We start from the raw sequence: 18,297 nt of genomic DNA on the forward strand, positions 1-18,297 counted from the left end.
TATTTCAAAGACCTTTCTAGAAATTTCCATCTCTGTTTTCAGAATGTAATGTTCATGTACTCATCTTCCCTGAAAAATGTTAAATTAAACTGAAATAGTCTTCTTTTGGGTTATTTGAGTTCTATAATACTGGTTCTGACAAGGTATTCATTCTATTATTGTTTTAAGTTGGCCTCTGCTGGGATTTTAGCCATATGACCTTCAGCTTTTTTATATGATTCCCCTAGAGCAGAAGTTGGGCAACCTTTTCCTGCCCGTTTTGACTCAGCCCATGTTCCAAGCAACAGATGTCTGGCTCCTGGAGGGCCAAAGCCACCTGCACTTACTCTCACCACTAGTCCCAGGCCACCCAAAAGCACTGTGGAGTGGGAAATTCTGTGGCAAACATGACTTTAGTAAGTCATGCGTAAGTCATTTAGTAAGTGCAAGCATGAGAGAACAGCAGGGCTGTGGAGGGAATGGGTGGTTGTTGCAGGCAGATGCTGCCTTAGATTGGATTGGACCTTTTAGTCCATAGGTTGCCAATCCCTGCATTTGAGCAAATACTTGCAAATGGTTTAAAAGTTAAAAAAAAAAAAGTAAAAGAAGGTTTGTTGCAGTCCTGTCAAAATAGCACTTCAGCTTTTTCTTTAATATTTACACAGTCAGGTCTCAGCAATCGAATTTTGCATCCCATGTTATCTGAGCAATCTCTAGCTTTGGACCTTTAACCTTGGCTCCCCACATATTTTTTCCCCTCTCATGCCTATCACTATGTTTCTGACCATACTAGCATATTTTATTATTTTGGCTCTGTTTATGTTTTACCTCAGAAGGAAAGCAAACTTGCCTTTGCCCTTATAGTATAGTAAGTAGTGAAAAAAAGATCCATTTTGGTTTAAGAGCAGATTGAAGCACCATGTTGATCAGGCAATTAAACAACTTCATGTGTCCACCTTTGAATCCAGTCTGTCATCTATTAAACCTTGCTTCAGGAATTTATTTCATGTTAAATGCTTCTCTTCTTACAAGGTGATACTTGTCAATCAATTTAATTGTAATGTCATGCTGACCTTTTATTTGAAACAGTTTAAACTTCCTATGGTCGTTTGGAAGTTCTCTTCCCTTTGATTCAAATTAAAAACCTTAAATTACTAGAGTACAGAAACTGCATGTTAATTAACCTTCTAAAACTGCATGCTAATTAACCTTACAAACAATATATCTTACAGAGGTGGTTCAGTTGAGTCTGCTGGAAGATCAGAAAATAAGTATCACTGCAGCAACAGTAGGACAAAGTGCTGTCCTTAGTTGTGCCATTCAAGGAACCTTGAGACCTCCCATCATCTGGAAGAGGAACAATGTTATTCTAAATAACTTAGATTTGGAAGACATCAATGTAAGTAGTGAGCAACTCTAAAACAATCTAATAGCTTTTTATCAAACACTTGCCATATAAAATAGAAAAGTGTTATTTAACAAGCTGGCAGTTGCTTCTGATGGGATATTATTAGCAAATGTTTTAGCCAGGTGTTTTTGAGTAATAAGAAAGGAGAGGAAGTAGGATCGTTATTTTTATATATGCAATCTTAAACTAAATGGAATTTGAATAATTTTCAAATCTCTGACTCCAATGTTTTTAGAATTATGAGTCCCAGTTACATTTGGATAATCAAGATCTACAAGATACATGGGTTTTGGTAAATTGGTTGTCTATGGGTCTTTTAGAGCATTGGCTTTTGAGTATCTCTGCTAACAAATGTAGATCTGCAAAAGATTAGAATTTTCATGCAATATTTTTCCATAAGCAATAAATGTAAGCAATAAAGAAAATATTCTACAAGGATAGCACTTCAGTAGTTCATAGTTCATTTTATATTAGTCTTTCAGAATCACAGTTTATCTGCTTGTTCATGGCATTTCTTCATAATTTCTTATTATGACCTTCATGATAACAGTTGTGGTTGCAGTTTCACTCTTACTCCCATTAAAGTTTATGATAAACCTCCCAACATTTTAATTGTGTCAGATTTGATGCTGAACAAAGGAAAGATGGAATTGTAACACAGGTAGACCGTGTGTACAAGTAGGTCTTCATCTTGATACGTTAGAAATGTTCTTAGAATTGAGCAAAGAAGACCGCATTTACAGATCCAACCAGTGTAGGAGGGCCATTAGGAAGGCCAAGGTGGGGGTGGAGCTCAGGCTAGCGACCAGGATTAAGGACAACAAAAAGTCCTTCTTCAAATACATTGGGAGTAAGAAGTGGCCACTGGATAATGTAGGGCCCATGTTAGACTTAAATAGTAATCTTGTGGCTACACAAGACAAGAAAGCCAAAAACTTTAACAAGTTCTTTGCCTCTGTTTTCTTGGACAGGGAACAGGACAGCTTTTCTACCACAGGTAGGGGCAATTTTGAGGATAGCACTGCCAGGCCTTGGGTCTGTGCAGAAGTAGTTAGGGATCTTCTGGAAGGGCTGGATGTTTTTAAATCTGTGGGCCCTGATGCCCTCCACCCATGGGTGTTGAGGGAGCTGGTGGGGGTCATTGCTGTGCCATTGGCCTGGCTGTACGAGTGATCGTGGTCCACGGGCCAGGTGCCCAGAGATTGGAAACTAGCTAATGTGGTCCCCATCTATAAGAAAGAGAGAAAGGAGGACCCAGGAAACTATAGGCCCATAAGCCTCACATCGGCCTTGGGGAAAATCCTTGAAAAAATTATCAAGGAGCACATCTGTGAGGGGCCAGCAGGGGAGATCATGCCCAGGGGAAATCAACATGGGTTCATCAAAAGCAGGTCCTGCCAGAGCAACCTGATGGACTATTATGACCAGGTAACTAAATCCCTGGATGATGGTGTCGCCGTGGATGCAGTCTTTCTGGACTTTAAGAAGGCCTTTGATACTGTCTTTCACCCCATTCTCATTATTAAACTGAGCAACCATGGCATTGATGCCTACAGTTGGATGGGTCAAAAATTGGCTGATGGGGTGCACCCAGAGAGTGGTGGTGGACGGGTCTTACTCGACCTGGTGGGATGTGAGCAGTGGGGTCTCCCAAGGCTCGGTGCTGGGGCCTACGCTGTTCAACATCTTCATCAGCGACTTGGATGAGGGAGTGGAAAACATGTTGTCCAAGTTTGCCAGCGACACCAAGATTTGGGGAGAGGTAGGCATGCTCGAAGGGAGAGAGAGGCTGCAATTAGACTTAGATTACAGAAGTGGGCAGATGGTAATAGGATGGTCTTCAATGATGATAAATGCAGGGTGTTGAACCTGGGGAGAAGGAATCCACAGCATACATACAAGCTGGGGAGCTCCCCCCTTGGAAGCATAGAGACAGAAAGGGATCTTGGAGTCATTACTGACTCCAAGATGAGCATGAGCCACCAATGCCAGACTGCAGCCAGCAAAGCCAACTGCACCTTGTTATGCATCCAAAGATACATTTCAAGCCGGTCCAGAGAGGTGATACTCCCCCTCTACGTGACATTGGTCTGGCCTCAGTAGGAGTACTGTGTCCAGTTCTGGGCACCACACTTTAAGAAGGATGTGGCCAGCCTTGAGAGGGTTCAGAGGAGGGCCACCTGCTTGGTTGGAGGGCAACAGGGCAGGCCCTATGAAGACAGGCTGAGGGACCTGAATCTGTTCAGCTTCAGCAAGTGGAGGCTGAGGGAAGATTTGGTGGTTGCCTACAAACTCATTAGGGGAGATCGGCAGCCAATAGGAAGGGTCCTATTCCCCACAGCAGCACCTGGGATGACGAGGAACAATGACCAGAAAGCTGCTGGAGAATAGGTTCAGGTTAGAGATTAAGAGGCACTATTTCACTGTCAGGGTAGGTAGGATCTGTAACCAACTTCCTGGGGAAGTGGTCCTCGCTCCTACCTTGGGTAAATTAAAAAAGAGGTTGGATGAACATCTGTCTGGGGTCGTGTGATCCCATCATGTGCTCCAACCAGTGGTGGGGAGGTCAGACTAGATGATCTATTCAGGTCCCTTCTGACCCATAACAACTATGAAACTAGGAGATCTGAAATGCATGTGACTTGTGGGTCTAAATACGTTAGTTCATTCTGAAAATTTCAGTCTTCAGCCTTAAGTCTTATGTAATTGTATTTTATCATAAATGTTTAGGAACTATGTTTGTTTTAGTTGTTTTTGTAGTTATAATGCAGATTTTAAGAATAATGGTGTTACTCATAGTATACCACAAATATAAATTATACTTTACAATCCAATGAGTAGTGCCTGCCCAGTCCTAGAATGTACAATCTGATTTAGGTGTTGACATAATGCAAGATTGTAAACACATGGTATGATGATGGTTGAACATTAATAATAAACTACCAAATTGCCCATTGTGCTGGTCCAAAAATATCCCAAACTGTTATTTTTTTAAATAGCTAAAGACTTGCTTCAAATTACAGTTGTGTCTCCTATGTGCAAGCTCAAATAAATAGAAACCTTTAACCATGCAAGCTTTCAATGGTTATACTTTACAGAATTTTTTAAATCTGGATTATGTGCCCATGTTCAACTAATTTCTGACCTGCTACTTAACTCTGTAGCCTTTTAAATTCAGCCCCACAGCCTTCCAAACAAATTCCTTCTAAAGCCAAGATCACCACAAAAGTAGATAGATATAAATACTGTGACTTCAGTGGAGATGCACTTGCTTATTGTAATGTTGAAATTGAGCCCCAGAATTGTTGTTGTTCTTTTAAACTTTATTTTCCTTACTTAGCTACTTTTTGTTGCTTTGATATAACTTTTATCTTTATTTCTTCAGTCTTCTCTTGGATTTTTTGCTGTTTCTTTTGTCATTTCATACCCCGTGATCCTTGTTTCACCGGATGTTTCATCTGTTTAGTTTTATTTTTTACATTTACTGTAAGAGTTGCCATGCAGTCATAATTTAATATCCAGTCTGGCAAAGTAGCACAAACAAAAAACCCAGGAGAAAGAAGCACAGTAATTGGATGGGTCCACAGAGGGGAGTTTTGCTTCAAATCTGGCTATGGAAAGTGAATTTCGAACTTAGGGAGATACTCGGCTTCAGATAAGCCTATTCAAAGAGAACAGTGTGCTACAGCTTATCCTACGTTTTTATTACCAATTCATTTGTTTGTACTGAGGCAGTTTTAACATTCAAGAATACCAAATCCTTGTATAATTTCATAGGATCACAGGAAAGTAGCGCTGGAAAATCATGAAGTCATCTATTCTAAGTCCCTTTCCAATGAAGGAAATCAGATTGGTCAGGCACGATGAATCCAGGCTGCCTGTTCCTGGTCACCTTGTTCTTCCCTAGATGCTTCATAGTGAATTCCTTGAGTATCTCTTCCATGATCTTCCTAGGGAAGGAGAGGCTGGCTAGTATCTTAGGATGACTGGTCTTTAGTTTTCCGGATCCTCTCTTTTCCCCTTCTTTGCCAATGGCCCTGAAATTACACAGCCAATTTCTTCAATACCCTAGGATACCAGTAGAATTACTTTTTATTACCTTTTATATTCCTTGCCAGCTGCATCTCAAATTGGGCTTTGGCCTTCCTATTTTTTTCCTTGCAAGTCTGTGCAATACTCTTGTATTCTTCCCTTGTATTATGACCAAGATGCCACTTTTTATAGGATTCCTTTTTGAGTTTTAACTCCTTGAATAGATTTCTGTCTAGCCAGGCTTATCTCTTGTTGCACTTCCTATCCTTCTGTTGCATTTGGATAGCATTGGGATTTCAGATGTCTGTAGAGAGTAGTGTAGTTGATGTTTCCTTATAACTAACTATACAAACTACAGTAATGTTAGCTTAGCTTTAAGAATTGAATATTAATTCACTCAGACAACCATATGTATATATTTATAAATCTATTTTGTAGGGCTGTATTTGATTTGAATTTGGCCCAAATCGGGGACCGTAATTCAGTTAATTGATTCAGATCACTACCTCAATTTGATTCAGCGGAATCTGAAAATTCGATGCTGATTTGGAGAATCAGGAATTTGGCTGTAGACACTACTTTAAATGTTTTTTCTACATACCTCAAGGTACCAGGCATGGCTTATGAATTCTGTGATGGTAGGGCAGATGAAACCTCCCACAGGAGTGGGGGGGAGGGGGGAGACCCCGCATGCTTGCAGAAAACCCAGAAGTGGACAGGAAGTACTTCCGATCCACTTCTGGTCTGCAGCTGAGCATGCGAGCCCTGCCCTCCTCGCACCCCTCAACCTTGGTTGATCAGTGATGGGGGGATCCTGGGTGCTCTGGCAGACTCAGGAGGCACCAGTCACCGAGCTGGGAGGTTGTGGGGGGGGCCCACACACTTTCCAGTGGCTCTGGAAATGGACTGGAAGTGCTTCTGGTCCACTTCTGGGTCTTCTGGGGACCTCCCCAAGCTCCTGTGAAACACTCCATCTGCCCCACCATCTCAGCATTTGTGAGCTGCCTGGTACTTTGAGGTATGTAGAAAAAACATTTAAAGCTGTTTCTATGTCTGAATCATCAAATCTTTCCAAATCTCTCTGAATCAATTTGGAGGGTTCCGCTTCAATTTAGAGAGATTAAAGGGTCTCCTGATTTGATTCAGATTCAGAGATTCAGCCACCGAGTTGGACCGAATCTCCACCAAACCAAATCAGCAGCCAAAGCTTCGCACAGCCCTAATATTTAGGGCTACCGTCATTAGTGGTATGCTTCCTGAAATGACAGGACAACTCAAAGGAGTCAGGATTTTACTTTCTATATTTATATCAGCTATTATAAGCCCTGATTTTTTTAAATATAAAATAGAAGGAGACAAATGTGGTCAGAATGAAGCCAGATAATCTTTGCATCTAATCTTCAAGCTGAAGCAGCAGCATTAAAGAGGATGCAAGGTGTCAAGTAGCATCAATACTATTTTTGTTTACATTCAGAAGACCTGATATTTAGACAGAAAAAATGGTTTGTCTATCAAGTGATTTATTTAATATCATTTAAAATTTATTTACTAACTACTTTATTGTATTAAGCAATATGTTTTAAAATGTATGCCTACACAGTGCCACAGATGCAACAATATACTGAATACCCAAGTACTTTGTTTGGTATCACCAAACTAGCATTCTAGACATGCCTAGTTGGCCTTAGTTCTTCTTTCAATTCTTATTATTTCTGTCCGTGTAAGTGATTCCTTTTTTTTTCCCCTGATGTTGGGAGTTGTGGACAACCAGCACCTGTCAGAAAGATGTCTTGAAAAAATAATTGTGTCTTTATAGATTTGGTATGACTCATACTGTAATACATTTATGCCTTGACCCATCACTGAATTGATATGGCATGGCATTTCAGTAGTACTTTTAATATTAGTTTTTTGATGCAAATATCCTACATCTTGTGGCTGAAGTTCATCTTTTAAATTTTGTTGATCCTACTACCTATCATTGCAGTATCAAAAATAGATTGAATCAAAGTTAACAATAAAAAAGAGAAAGTGACATGACTTATCTTTCATTTAATATATAGCACATCATTTAATTTAGCTCTTTTTTATTTTGTATCTGATTTTCCACTCTTTTAAATTTTGTCTTCACCTTTTGTGCTCAGTTGAAGATGATCTGACGTTTTGTTTTCATTCAAAAGAAGTACAGCATCATATCTAAATATGGAGTCTGTGATTTGTACTTTGAAAGGACCATCTATACATGGATTCTTTCATTTTCTTACACAAGGAGCTATCAGTGACCTCCATGGTATATTCACCCTATTTGACACAGCAGTAGTCTATTCTTTCATCCTCTTTCCTCATTCGTCTTTTCCCAAAGGCCATAAAGGGGTCCATGAAAACCTTATGCTTCTGCAGCTTGATCCTGGGGTCCTGGCACCCACAGGTGACCAAAAACCATGTGTGCCCTTAGTTGGGCAGCACATATCATTTTTACATGTCCTGGAGCACAAGGAGTCCTGGATCTGGGAGTCTTCTCCCCAGTCCTGAAGTCCCATCATACTAGGACTTTTAAAAACCATGCGTGCATTTAAGCTGCACACATGGTTTTTCTGACATCCCTGCTACACAGGGACCTCAGGACTGGGGAAAGGTTCCTTGGTCCCAGGGACCATGTAAAAAAATCAAGTGTGCTGTTCAGGTGTACATGTTGTTTTTAAAAGTCTTGGGTGCAGTGAGCATGCAGTCAGGTATTTGTTTCCCAATGGGGGGCTTACTGCTCACCATCCCTGTCTTGTTCTACCCCCAGCCTGATTGGGTAAGGGACAACTCTGCCTCAGACCCTGGAGGTACCCCATGCTGGATCCTGACAGTCAGCTGAATGTCAGGGTCTATCATGGGCTAGCCTTAACTAGACACACATTCAGTTTAAAGTGTGATACAAGCAAGACACAAACTTGTTAAATGTTATATGTGGAATAACTTTGTGGCTTGTTTACTGTACTATTGTGCCTTACATTGTCTTTCTCAGGTTACTGTTTAAGGAGAGATGAACTTATTAAACATGTCTTAAATGTAATGAGTCAGAAACCTTAAAACATCATGGAGTATTCATTTCCCCACAGAATGAGATGATTGGACCCCTGCTTTTCATATTATATGTATAATCAGGGAACAATATCAGGGTAGGAGAGGATCCCAAAAGTTTCTGTAGAGGATATGGCAAACAACAAATGTTTTTGGATATGGTTATCCTTCTTTTTCTTTAGCAGACTGTCTACTATGTATGTATTCAAATTTTGGTTTCAGTCAAAATATAGAGATCATATATATGTAGCTTGTTTCTGAATAGCTTGTTTTAAAACATATACAAATGCATACTTTCTCAGCAGTAAATAATAAGCAATGAAATTAAACACCACAACATTCCACTTAGCACAACAAACTTCAATACGAGTTTTTGACAGGGTGTATGAAGTTCATTTTAATAAACTAGATGTCACTTTTCCTTATGAATTATTTTTATGAAACACTCAAATTAGTCTGTCGCCTGCCTTTCATACTTTTTATTGATTATATGTTATGAAATTGTCAGGCTTGATTAATAAGGGCCTATCAAAGTTAGTACCTTTCTACATTTGATTTGACCTTATCTTTGGCATCATTCCTTTCAAATCTTAAGTATTATTTGTTCTTTTCTCTTTAATTTACTGGACTAATACCAAAACTGTTTATTTGACCTTTAAAATTGACAATGAAAGTAATGGTTTTTGTTTTAAATTCTCACTCACATACAGTCTAACTCAAATACATGCCTACTTCTTTTATGAAACTATACTTTTCAACTTTTTTAGCTCACTCATGCAAAATTCTTATACATGGCAATTTCTTGTTTGTTAATATCATAGGTATTGTGGCATAACAAATTTGAACCTTTTATTGTTTAATCTTCCCTTTTCACCTTCCTCTATTTGTACATGCACATCATATAGTATAGGGCAGGGGTTGTCAACCAGTGGTACATGAGAAGGTCCTGGGGGTATGCACCACATTTGGCTGCACACCACCCCCTGCACCACCCCACACCCAGCCACTGGGGTACCCTGATCCAAAAAAGGTTGAAAACCCCTGGTAGAGGAAACACTGAGATAATTCATCTGACTCAGAAATATTCAATAGGAATAAAACTTATAGGTTCTGGTACTTTCCTTAATTGCATCCCTTCATTTATTTTTATCTGTTTGATGCTATAAAGTTATAATTTTTAGAAATGTATGATTTGGTACATTCATGTTTTCATTTTACTTTATTAATTTTCCATTTTTATATACTAAATCATTAAGGCATGGGATACCCTCCTGGTATATGTTCAGCTAAAGAGTATGGAAAAGGTGGGTACATCAGAGTGCCAGTTAAATATCCTTTATTGACTAGTTCTGTCATGGTATCCGCAGTAATAAACATTATACAAAGGTATGCTGTATTCTGGTCACACTGTAGCCTGGGTACTAAATGGTGTCATATTGGAGGAATGCTGGGGAGACGCATGAGTGTATCTTTTCCCTTGTGACATGGGATCACTGCAAGAAAGATCATGTGCTGGATCCTATCTGTATAAAATTAATCAAAGTTTTACTGTTGCTGCCAGAGGGAACAGCATCCAGCCCTATGTGCCGTATCATAAGGTCGAATCTATATTACTGTAGCTGAAAGCAGAGTCTGGTCCATTTTCTCCCAGCAAAATTGTGGTTAGGCAATTCCACATTTTTCCTAACAGATGGAACCACACAGCTACTTTTTGTAAAGTCTACTTGCATTTTAAAATTCTTGTCATGCACTAAAAATAAATCTATACCCTAGTACCATTGCTTTTAAGCATACTCAGGTCTGTTTAATCTTTACTGTTTGCCTTTTATGACTTTAGTGTGAAAAGGTCTTATGTCATTCAAAGGTTGTAATATAACATGTCTACCCTGCCCTGGAGGCATCCTTGAAAATAACCTCAGGCAACTTATATTAAACTCCCTGAAAGAGGATAGTATAAATGTTTTCTATAAGCTGCTAACAAAATGAGAAATTGTTATCATATACCTTGTTTTAAGAATGTTAAACGTTTTCCTACTTTTACATATTAGTTTCTGTATATGTTACATATATTATGCAATTAACTGATAAATTGTACAATATAGTTAAACCAGTCACATGTGCAAACTAAGTATCACATGATAAAAATAACTATCTAGCTATAAAAAGATCCTACCATGCTATAAAGTTACTGGTTGATAGTGGGCATGTCTATATGTTCATTAATGTACCCTAGTTACTGTGCATTAACTTTAGTACTTGGTTAACCAAGTACTAATTCAACGTGTGGTAACTCACACTACTACTCAGTAGTGCCAGCACACAGGGGTTTTTTTATGCCTACTGCACAGTTACCTAATAACACTGTGCAGTAGTGTATCAACACAGTTTTTGACCAGCACACAGTACTGTGCAGTGTTATTAGGCTACTGTGCAGTAAGAATCTCATGTAGGTGTGCCCAGTGTGTAACAACTGTATAGCTAGTTTCTGTCCAGTTTTAATTTGAATGTATAGCTGGGCCCTTATGCTCACAAAATTAAAGGGCATTGGTTTTCATTTTGGATTATTTCGATAGTCTTTTTTGGAAAACTGATTACTTTTTTCATTTGTTTTTCATTACACAGTACCCCTGGACATTTTTTGAGGGGTCCTTCTTAAAAATAGGGGAAACCCTATCAAGTAGTAGTAAAATTTAACTCTATACAAATAGTCATGATGCCATTACTTAACTTTTTAAGTGAAAAAGAAAATGTTTCTTTTCCACACACATGCTTCACATTGTGGATTTGTTTTTGGTTTCGGTTTTGTTTTTTCCCCTCACTAGCTATTCTCTTTGGGGAGTCTGATTAATTAACATCAATTTCTAATCAATAGAAACACTCCCTTCAGATTCAGCCTTTTAGTAAAATGTTCTTTCTACTTCTTCCCTCACTGAAGCTTTCTACTAGAAAAACACACCTGTTTTCTTCAGCTTTCCCAGTTGGCCTTCTGTTCTTTTCATGCTGCATTGTTTTTTGCCTGGGATGTAAAAAGTATCATATTTCTAGTTATACATATGTGGTTGCATCTCAAAGTGTAGTCATGGACCTGGATCTTATTGCGCTGGCCACTGTATGGAAATGGATGGAAAAGTGGTTCCTGCCTGAAAGATTTGAAAGTCTAAGAAAGGTTCTACCTCTACCTCATGTATCCCTCAGTAGACCTGATTCTCCTGTTTCATGTGATTCAGGACTAAGTTCATTCACCAGAGTGCATCTACACATGCAATTAATTTGGAGCAGTAAGCTCCGGCACATATCACACTTGAATTTATTGCTCATGGGTACACCATTTGAATGTGTGCCTGGGACCACAGCACATTGAACTAGATCGGAGCAGCCTTGACTGGCAGGAGACTCAGGGGCCAGCCTACCGGCCCGGGGCTTCTCCAGCCCGGCTCAGTGTGCTGCAGAGGGACTGGCTGGGGCATGAAGGTACTCCAGTGAGGGGCTAGCCAGCAGGCAGCCTCTGCACTGAAGCACCCTCATGCCCCAGCCAGCCAGCTCAACATCTACACGTGCACTGTTGCATGTAAAAAACTCCATATTTACAAGTACTAACCTACGCCAGAGTTTATTAGTTTCCTGCAGCCGAATAGAGCTGCATGTGTAGATGCCAAAACATTTACTGCAAAAACAATTGGATGACTCTACAGTAAACATCTCATGTAGATGTGCCCCAAAAGTGGTGCCCTGTACCGGACAGAAGTAAAATAAAAGTCTCAGTTCATGGAGTCTAGCTAATCCTATGCCATTCTGATTGTTTCACTCCTCTGCTGCATTGTGTTTGCATGTACAGTAATCTCATGAAAGAATTGACCAAAACATAATGCAATAGCATAATACAATGGTGTACTGATCTCTGCTTATGCCTCCAAGTACTGCTGCTAAACACACAAATAAAACAAAAGTGCCCTGATAAAATGGACATTCAAAGTAGAGGAAGTCTGACTCCCTCCTACTTTCTTTTTTCTTTATAACTCCCATGATAATAGTAACTACAAATTTTCCAGCCAGAAACATGAACTTTTTTGTTTTTAAAGATAAAATATTTCAAACGTAGTTGTTTTCTAATTAAACTGCACTTTTCAAAACCTGCACTATTTAAAATGCACCAAGGAAGGAAATAACACTCATTTTGCTAGCTGCATAAAATAGCTCAGCTATCTATTATATCAAGTAGTATTTTATCATACTGAAGTTATGAGCCTAATGAAATGTGTTGTACTTTATTCAAATTGTCATTTTTTATCCTGGTACCCATAGTCAACAAGATATTGTTTCCTGTTTGGACAGTTGAAACTGCTTAGCCTCTACCGTCAATCCCCTTCCCTTAGTCACTGTGGAGGTCACTACTTTTAATATGACTACTAATCAGTATAAGTAAATAATGTAGAGTATGTATCCATGGATTTTAAGAAATTTGTCTATTGCTTTAGATCTATGTAGATTCAAAGACCCAGTCATAGGAAATTCAATACTTCTGCCATAAAGATAGTGTGCTTTTACCTTTAAAAACAAAAAATCCAACAACAATCTTTTCTCAACTGTGGAAATAAAATGAATCCAGATGCTATTAGATAAACTGACCGCTTTATAGATTCTGTTCTTTGATACGTTTTCATTATGCATTGCTAGTAATATTCGTGTAGCAAGAACTACTGTGATCATCCTTGTATTTGATCAAACAAGAAAACAACAACTATATTTTCTCTAACTTTGAAGCTTCTGCAGCTTCTGGAAATATCAACATAATTAATTCCCATGATGCCTTTTTATTTTATCCTTTTATAACGTCACCTAATACCTGGACTAAACCTAATTTAGATCTCTGGCCCGTCCTATGAAGGTCTGTGCATATGTAAATGCTAAACAGTTTATGTGGGGGCGTAATAATCCCTGTATTTATGCACAGAGCTAAACAATCTAGATAAAGGTGAAGGGCCTTTTTGTAGTTCCTTTTTGTATCAATTAGACTACTGGGAACTGGAGCTGTACTAGAAGTATCAGGATCTATGCCATTGCTAGGGCTGGGTGCATGCACTCTTAGAGGTGTGGGCAGGATGGGATTTAGTCCAGCAGAGCAGCACCTAGTGATTTGTGCCTTTATACGGGCCTTTGCAAGAAACACGCAAGTCCAGACTTCCCTAGGCAATTTGTAAATAGGAGAAGTACAAATACTTTTCCTGTATCCGTGAGCTGTCTCCAATATGTTGTAATATGTAAGCAGTTTGGTCAGTGAACTCTGTTTTGTACAGGTTGTGTGATCTTTCGATTTTCAATAGTGAATTTGTTTGACTAGTAACATTTGCATCCTTTCAGAAATGAAAACTGCAATAGCAGGGGTAGCTCACTCATCACACGTGTATCACAAATACACAGCTTTGTTTGGCACGCAGCATGTCTGCCCAGAGCAGGGAAAACAGCACAGATAAGGCAGGGAGGAGACAGCACAGCAATGGAGCAGGTGGGGAAAGGAGCAGCAGCACTGGTTCAAGAAGGAAAGAGAGAGGAGAGTAAGGGAGCTGGCAGGGGAAGGGGATTGGAGTGTCATTGCGGGGGGGAGCAGGGCTTAATTTGTAGTATGAAAAAAGGCTGTGACCTACCACCCCGCTGTTGTGCTGTACTTGGTTTGCATTTTCTATTTCTTCCTTTTCAAGACAAAAGCAGCTATCAAACTGTCAGGATGCAGTGGAAAGAGGTCAAAGACAAGCTGACATAGATAGAACTGTCCTTTTATGGTTTGATATCTTGTGGACCTGGCAGTTTGAATTGACTGTTGTCTCCAGAAGTGACGGTATGAGGCTTCTTCACTGTAGCTTGTGTAATTAGGTCAGCCACACTCAATTCAATAACAGGGATAGCTGAGCCCCACCCCCTTTCCCCTGATTGGTTCTGGGGCTGCTTTTAAGGAGCTTCTGCAGCATCTGGACCCTGCTGTCCTTGACTAGCTCCAACCTCTGTGAGTTCCCTGGTTCCTGCCCTGGTACTCCTGTGTACCCAGCCCGTCAGATTTTGGATTCTGGTTTGACATCAGCTTGCTTCCTAACATCTGATTCTAGTAAACCATCTGTCTAAGTGTCTGAACTCTCGTTTGATCTTGGCTTGCTTCCTGAACTGTGATCCTGGTTATTCCCTTAGCTTGGTGCTTGGCTTCTGGCCCACTGGCTTATAACTTTGATGTGGCCTCTGTTGTTTCAAATTATGACTTACCTCTGCCTGGTCTATTCCCAGGACTACCCACAAGATCTGATGTCCCTTTGAGCTATGACAGGTGGGAAGAAGAAGGTACTGCTTACCCCTCCAGTTCCTCATCCCACTGCTGCCATTCCTGATCCCATGCAGATTGATGTAGAGCACCATTGCCCTCCTCCAGATGAATGAGAGTGATGCTGCCAGTATAAACTGTGTCACTGTGGTGGGGGCCCCAGGACACAGATGTGGTACAGCCCCCAGGGGGAAGAGGCAGGGGAACTGAGCCAACCTAGGCCTGGTAAGAGGGAGCCAAATTGGGAAAAGTGATTACCTTCAACCTCCTATTAATGGAAACCAATAGCAGATCTGATAATTAGAACCCTCAGTTGCTGCTGAATGTCTGCCTCCAGGTCTCTGGTCATATTTGTCATCTTCTGGTCCTAACTGCTTTACCATACTCTGGGGTAGTGGGCAGTTTTATTGATGAGACTGTGGTCTATGCCCTCCAGATTTTGTTACAGCAGCAGCCCAAGCCGGAAACCATCAACACTGCATCTGGCCCCATGAGGTGGAAAACATAGTTTCATAGTTTCTAGGGTCGGAAGGGACCTGAGTAGATCATCTAGTCCGACCCCCCGCCATGGCAGAAAGAGTACTGGGGTCAAACGACCCCAGCAAGGTGTTCATCTAACCTCCTCTTAAACACCCCCAGGGTAGGAGCCTGCACCACCTCTCTAGGAAGTTGCTTCCAGACCCTAGCCACCCTGACCATGAAGTAGCGCCTCCTGATATCTAGCCTAAACCTACCCTCTGCCAGCTTGTGATCATTATTCCTGCTCACTCCTGGCAGTGCTCGGGGGAACAGGGACTCCCCCAATGCCTGCTGATCCCCCCTGACTAGTTTATAACAGGCCACTAGATCCCCCCTCAGCCTTCTCTTGTGGAGGCTGAACAGGTTCAGGTCCCGTAGCCTCTCCTTGTAGGACCTGCCCTGCTGTCCCCTGATCATGTGAGTGGCCCTCCTCTGGACCCTCTCCATGTTGTCGAAATCCCTCTTGAAGTGCAGCACCCAGAACTGGACACAGTACTCCAACTGCGGCCTGACCAGTGCCGCATAGAGGGGGAGTATCACCTCTTTGGACCTGCTTGAGATGCATCTGTGGATGCATGACAAGGTACGGTTGGCCTTCCTGACTGCTTCCCCACACTGCCGGCTCATGTTCTTCTTGGAGTCAATGATGACTCCAAGATCCTTTTCCGCCTCTGTGCTGACAAGAGGGGAGTTCCCCAGCCTGTAGGTATGGTGCCAGTTGTTCCTCCCCAGGTGCATCACCTTGCACTTGTCTGTGTTGAATCCCATCCTATTCTCGTCCACCCACCCTTGTAACCTGTCTAGGTCCGATTGTAGCCTGTTGCTTTCTTCTAGTGTGCCCACATCTTAGTGTCATAGGCAAATTTGAACAGGGTGTTTTTTACCCCCTCGTCCAAGTCACTGATGAGAAGTTCACTTTCATTTTTGTTGCCAGCACCACTGGCAACACAGAGTAGACATCATGAAGTCCAGTGGGAATTAAATCATGATCTTATCTAGAAAAAAAACAAAAGAAGAATGTAAGTGGCAGGCAGACCAATATCAACAGCCAGGGCCTGCCTATACTGTGGGGAAAAGTGTAGTTGCCAACCAGACTTCTTCCACATAATCTGACAAATCAAACCAGCAGTCTATGAACTACAGTTCCCCCAGCCACTGAAGATCCACCCATTATTCCACATGTCACTACATATAGAAAATTCTTTCCCACATCCCCAATCTTCACCACTCCCCATAATAATTCAGGGAGAAAAGGAGTGTCTTTGTGCAGTTCTTTCCATTGGAATGTCTCCATTGGAAAGAATCACACAAAGAGTAGTGCAAGGATGGGCAAAATATATCCCACAGGTTGGATCCATTTCACCAATTGATTTTACTTGGCTTGCAGGTGGTGGTACCATGTACTAGGCCCTGGGTGAGCCATGCTCAGGCCCTAGCCCCTGCTGGTGGATGGCAAGGGTGAGAGCTCCAGCCTCTGCTAATATCACAGGAGATGCTGGGCAGAAGCAGCCCTGCCTGCATGTCTGCCCAGCACCACATGGTGGCCTGAGAGATTGAGTCATCACTGTTCTCTCCAGCTTGCTCATTAGCTCTGTTCTCTGCTTAACCTCCAAGCTATGTGGTCTGGCTAGCTCATGGAATTCACTCTGTTTGACCTCTTGGCTTCTTCACTCCACCTGCTTCTAGACCCTGCTTTCTGGTTAATTTCCTGGCTTCCTGACACAGTTCAACCTCAGGTTCTGTTTGCCAATCCTGATCCTTGTTAACACTTTGATCCTTGAGTGGCCCCAGACAGATGTAACTGCTCATGTCACAGCATGATACAAATAATATATGTGTGCATGGTTTTCAAGGTAGAATGTAGAACATGAGGCCTTGCCTGATATGATAAGGTATCAGGCTCTGTGGTTGAGGACAGGGCAGTGGACACAATATAATTTGCTTTAGTAAGGCTTTTGACATTGGCTCCCAAAATATTCTTATTGACATGGGTATGTTTAATGGCCAGTCAAATAGACCCATGTGCACATGGTCTGAGGCACTTCAGCTAGTTCCCTCCTGACAATAACAAAATACAATTTTAAAAGGAGAGAAATGTGGCAAGAACAATACCTGCCTGTTCAAGGAAGGACATTTCTCATAGTGGAGAAATTAAGTCAGAGATGGGATCTTTGGAATATTTCATAGATTTCATATAATGCATAGACATTAGAGGCTGGAAGGGACCTCAAGAGATCATTGGGTCCAGCCCCCCTGCCATAGGCAGGAAGTCAGCTGGGATCAAGTGACCCCCACAAGAAATAAATCCAGCTGTTTTTGAAGGAATCCAAAGTAGGTGCTTGCACCACCGGGGGCGGGGGGGGGGAGTTTCGTTCAGACCCTAGACAAACGCACCATAAAGAACTTTTTTCTAATATCCAGTCTAATCAGCTGTGTTGGAGTTTATGAAAGGATACAAATATGCTCCTGGTCATAATTACTTCTGGTCTGGTAAGCAAGTACACTGCTGTGGGGCAGAACTTGAGCTGCAAAACTTGAGCTCCCCAAGAATCCAACATAAAATGGTTGTAAAAGGCTAGATAAGAAACCATACTTAAACCTTCCCATGAGAACAACTGTTTGTCTTTAATTTCTCTGGCCATAGGGAGATGACTTCAGGTCCTCAGTCAGTGGACTAGGTTTTCTGGCTGACACAAGAAGTTTAAGGGAGCTCTTACGTAAAGGGCAGAGGCAGAATCTGCTTTCTAAACCAGAAGTGAGCAACCTGTGGTCTGATATGAGGTGACATGGTCTGCAGATGGAGGGAGGGCAGTGGATGTGTGATATACCTTGCCTTAGTAAGGCTTTGACAACGTCTCCCAAAACATTCTCTTTAACAAACTAAGGAAATACAGACTAGATGAAAATACTGTAAGGTGGCTACATTACTGTTTGAATCATGTTCAATGTGTAGTCATCAATGGCTCAATGTCTGGTTGGGAAGAGG

At 41.2% G+C, this 18,297-nt stretch overlaps 1 protein-coding gene across 2 annotated transcripts in view; it reads left to right on the forward strand.

Moving 5' to 3' along the window:
• The window catches only part of FSTL5 (follistatin like 5), a 597,279-nt gene that overhangs the window by 431,679 nt on the left and 147,303 nt on the right, over positions 1 to 18,297 (forward strand). For both annotated transcript variants that reach the window (XM_090036262.1, XM_090036263.1), the window contains exon 7: positions 1,212 to 1,378. In XM_090036262.1, the coding sequence (XP_089892388.1) occupies positions 1,212 to 1,378 (167 nt within the window). The remainder of the gene's footprint in view (positions 1 to 1,211; positions 1,379 to 18,297) is intronic.

The sequence above is a fragment of the Crocodylus siamensis genome, chromosome 2, assembly GCF_052110815.1.
Source record: "Crocodylus siamensis isolate JL-2025a chromosome 2, ASM5211081v1, whole genome shotgun sequence".
In the NCBI taxonomy this organism is placed as follows: domain Eukaryota; kingdom Metazoa; phylum Chordata; order Crocodylia; family Crocodylidae; genus Crocodylus; species Crocodylus siamensis.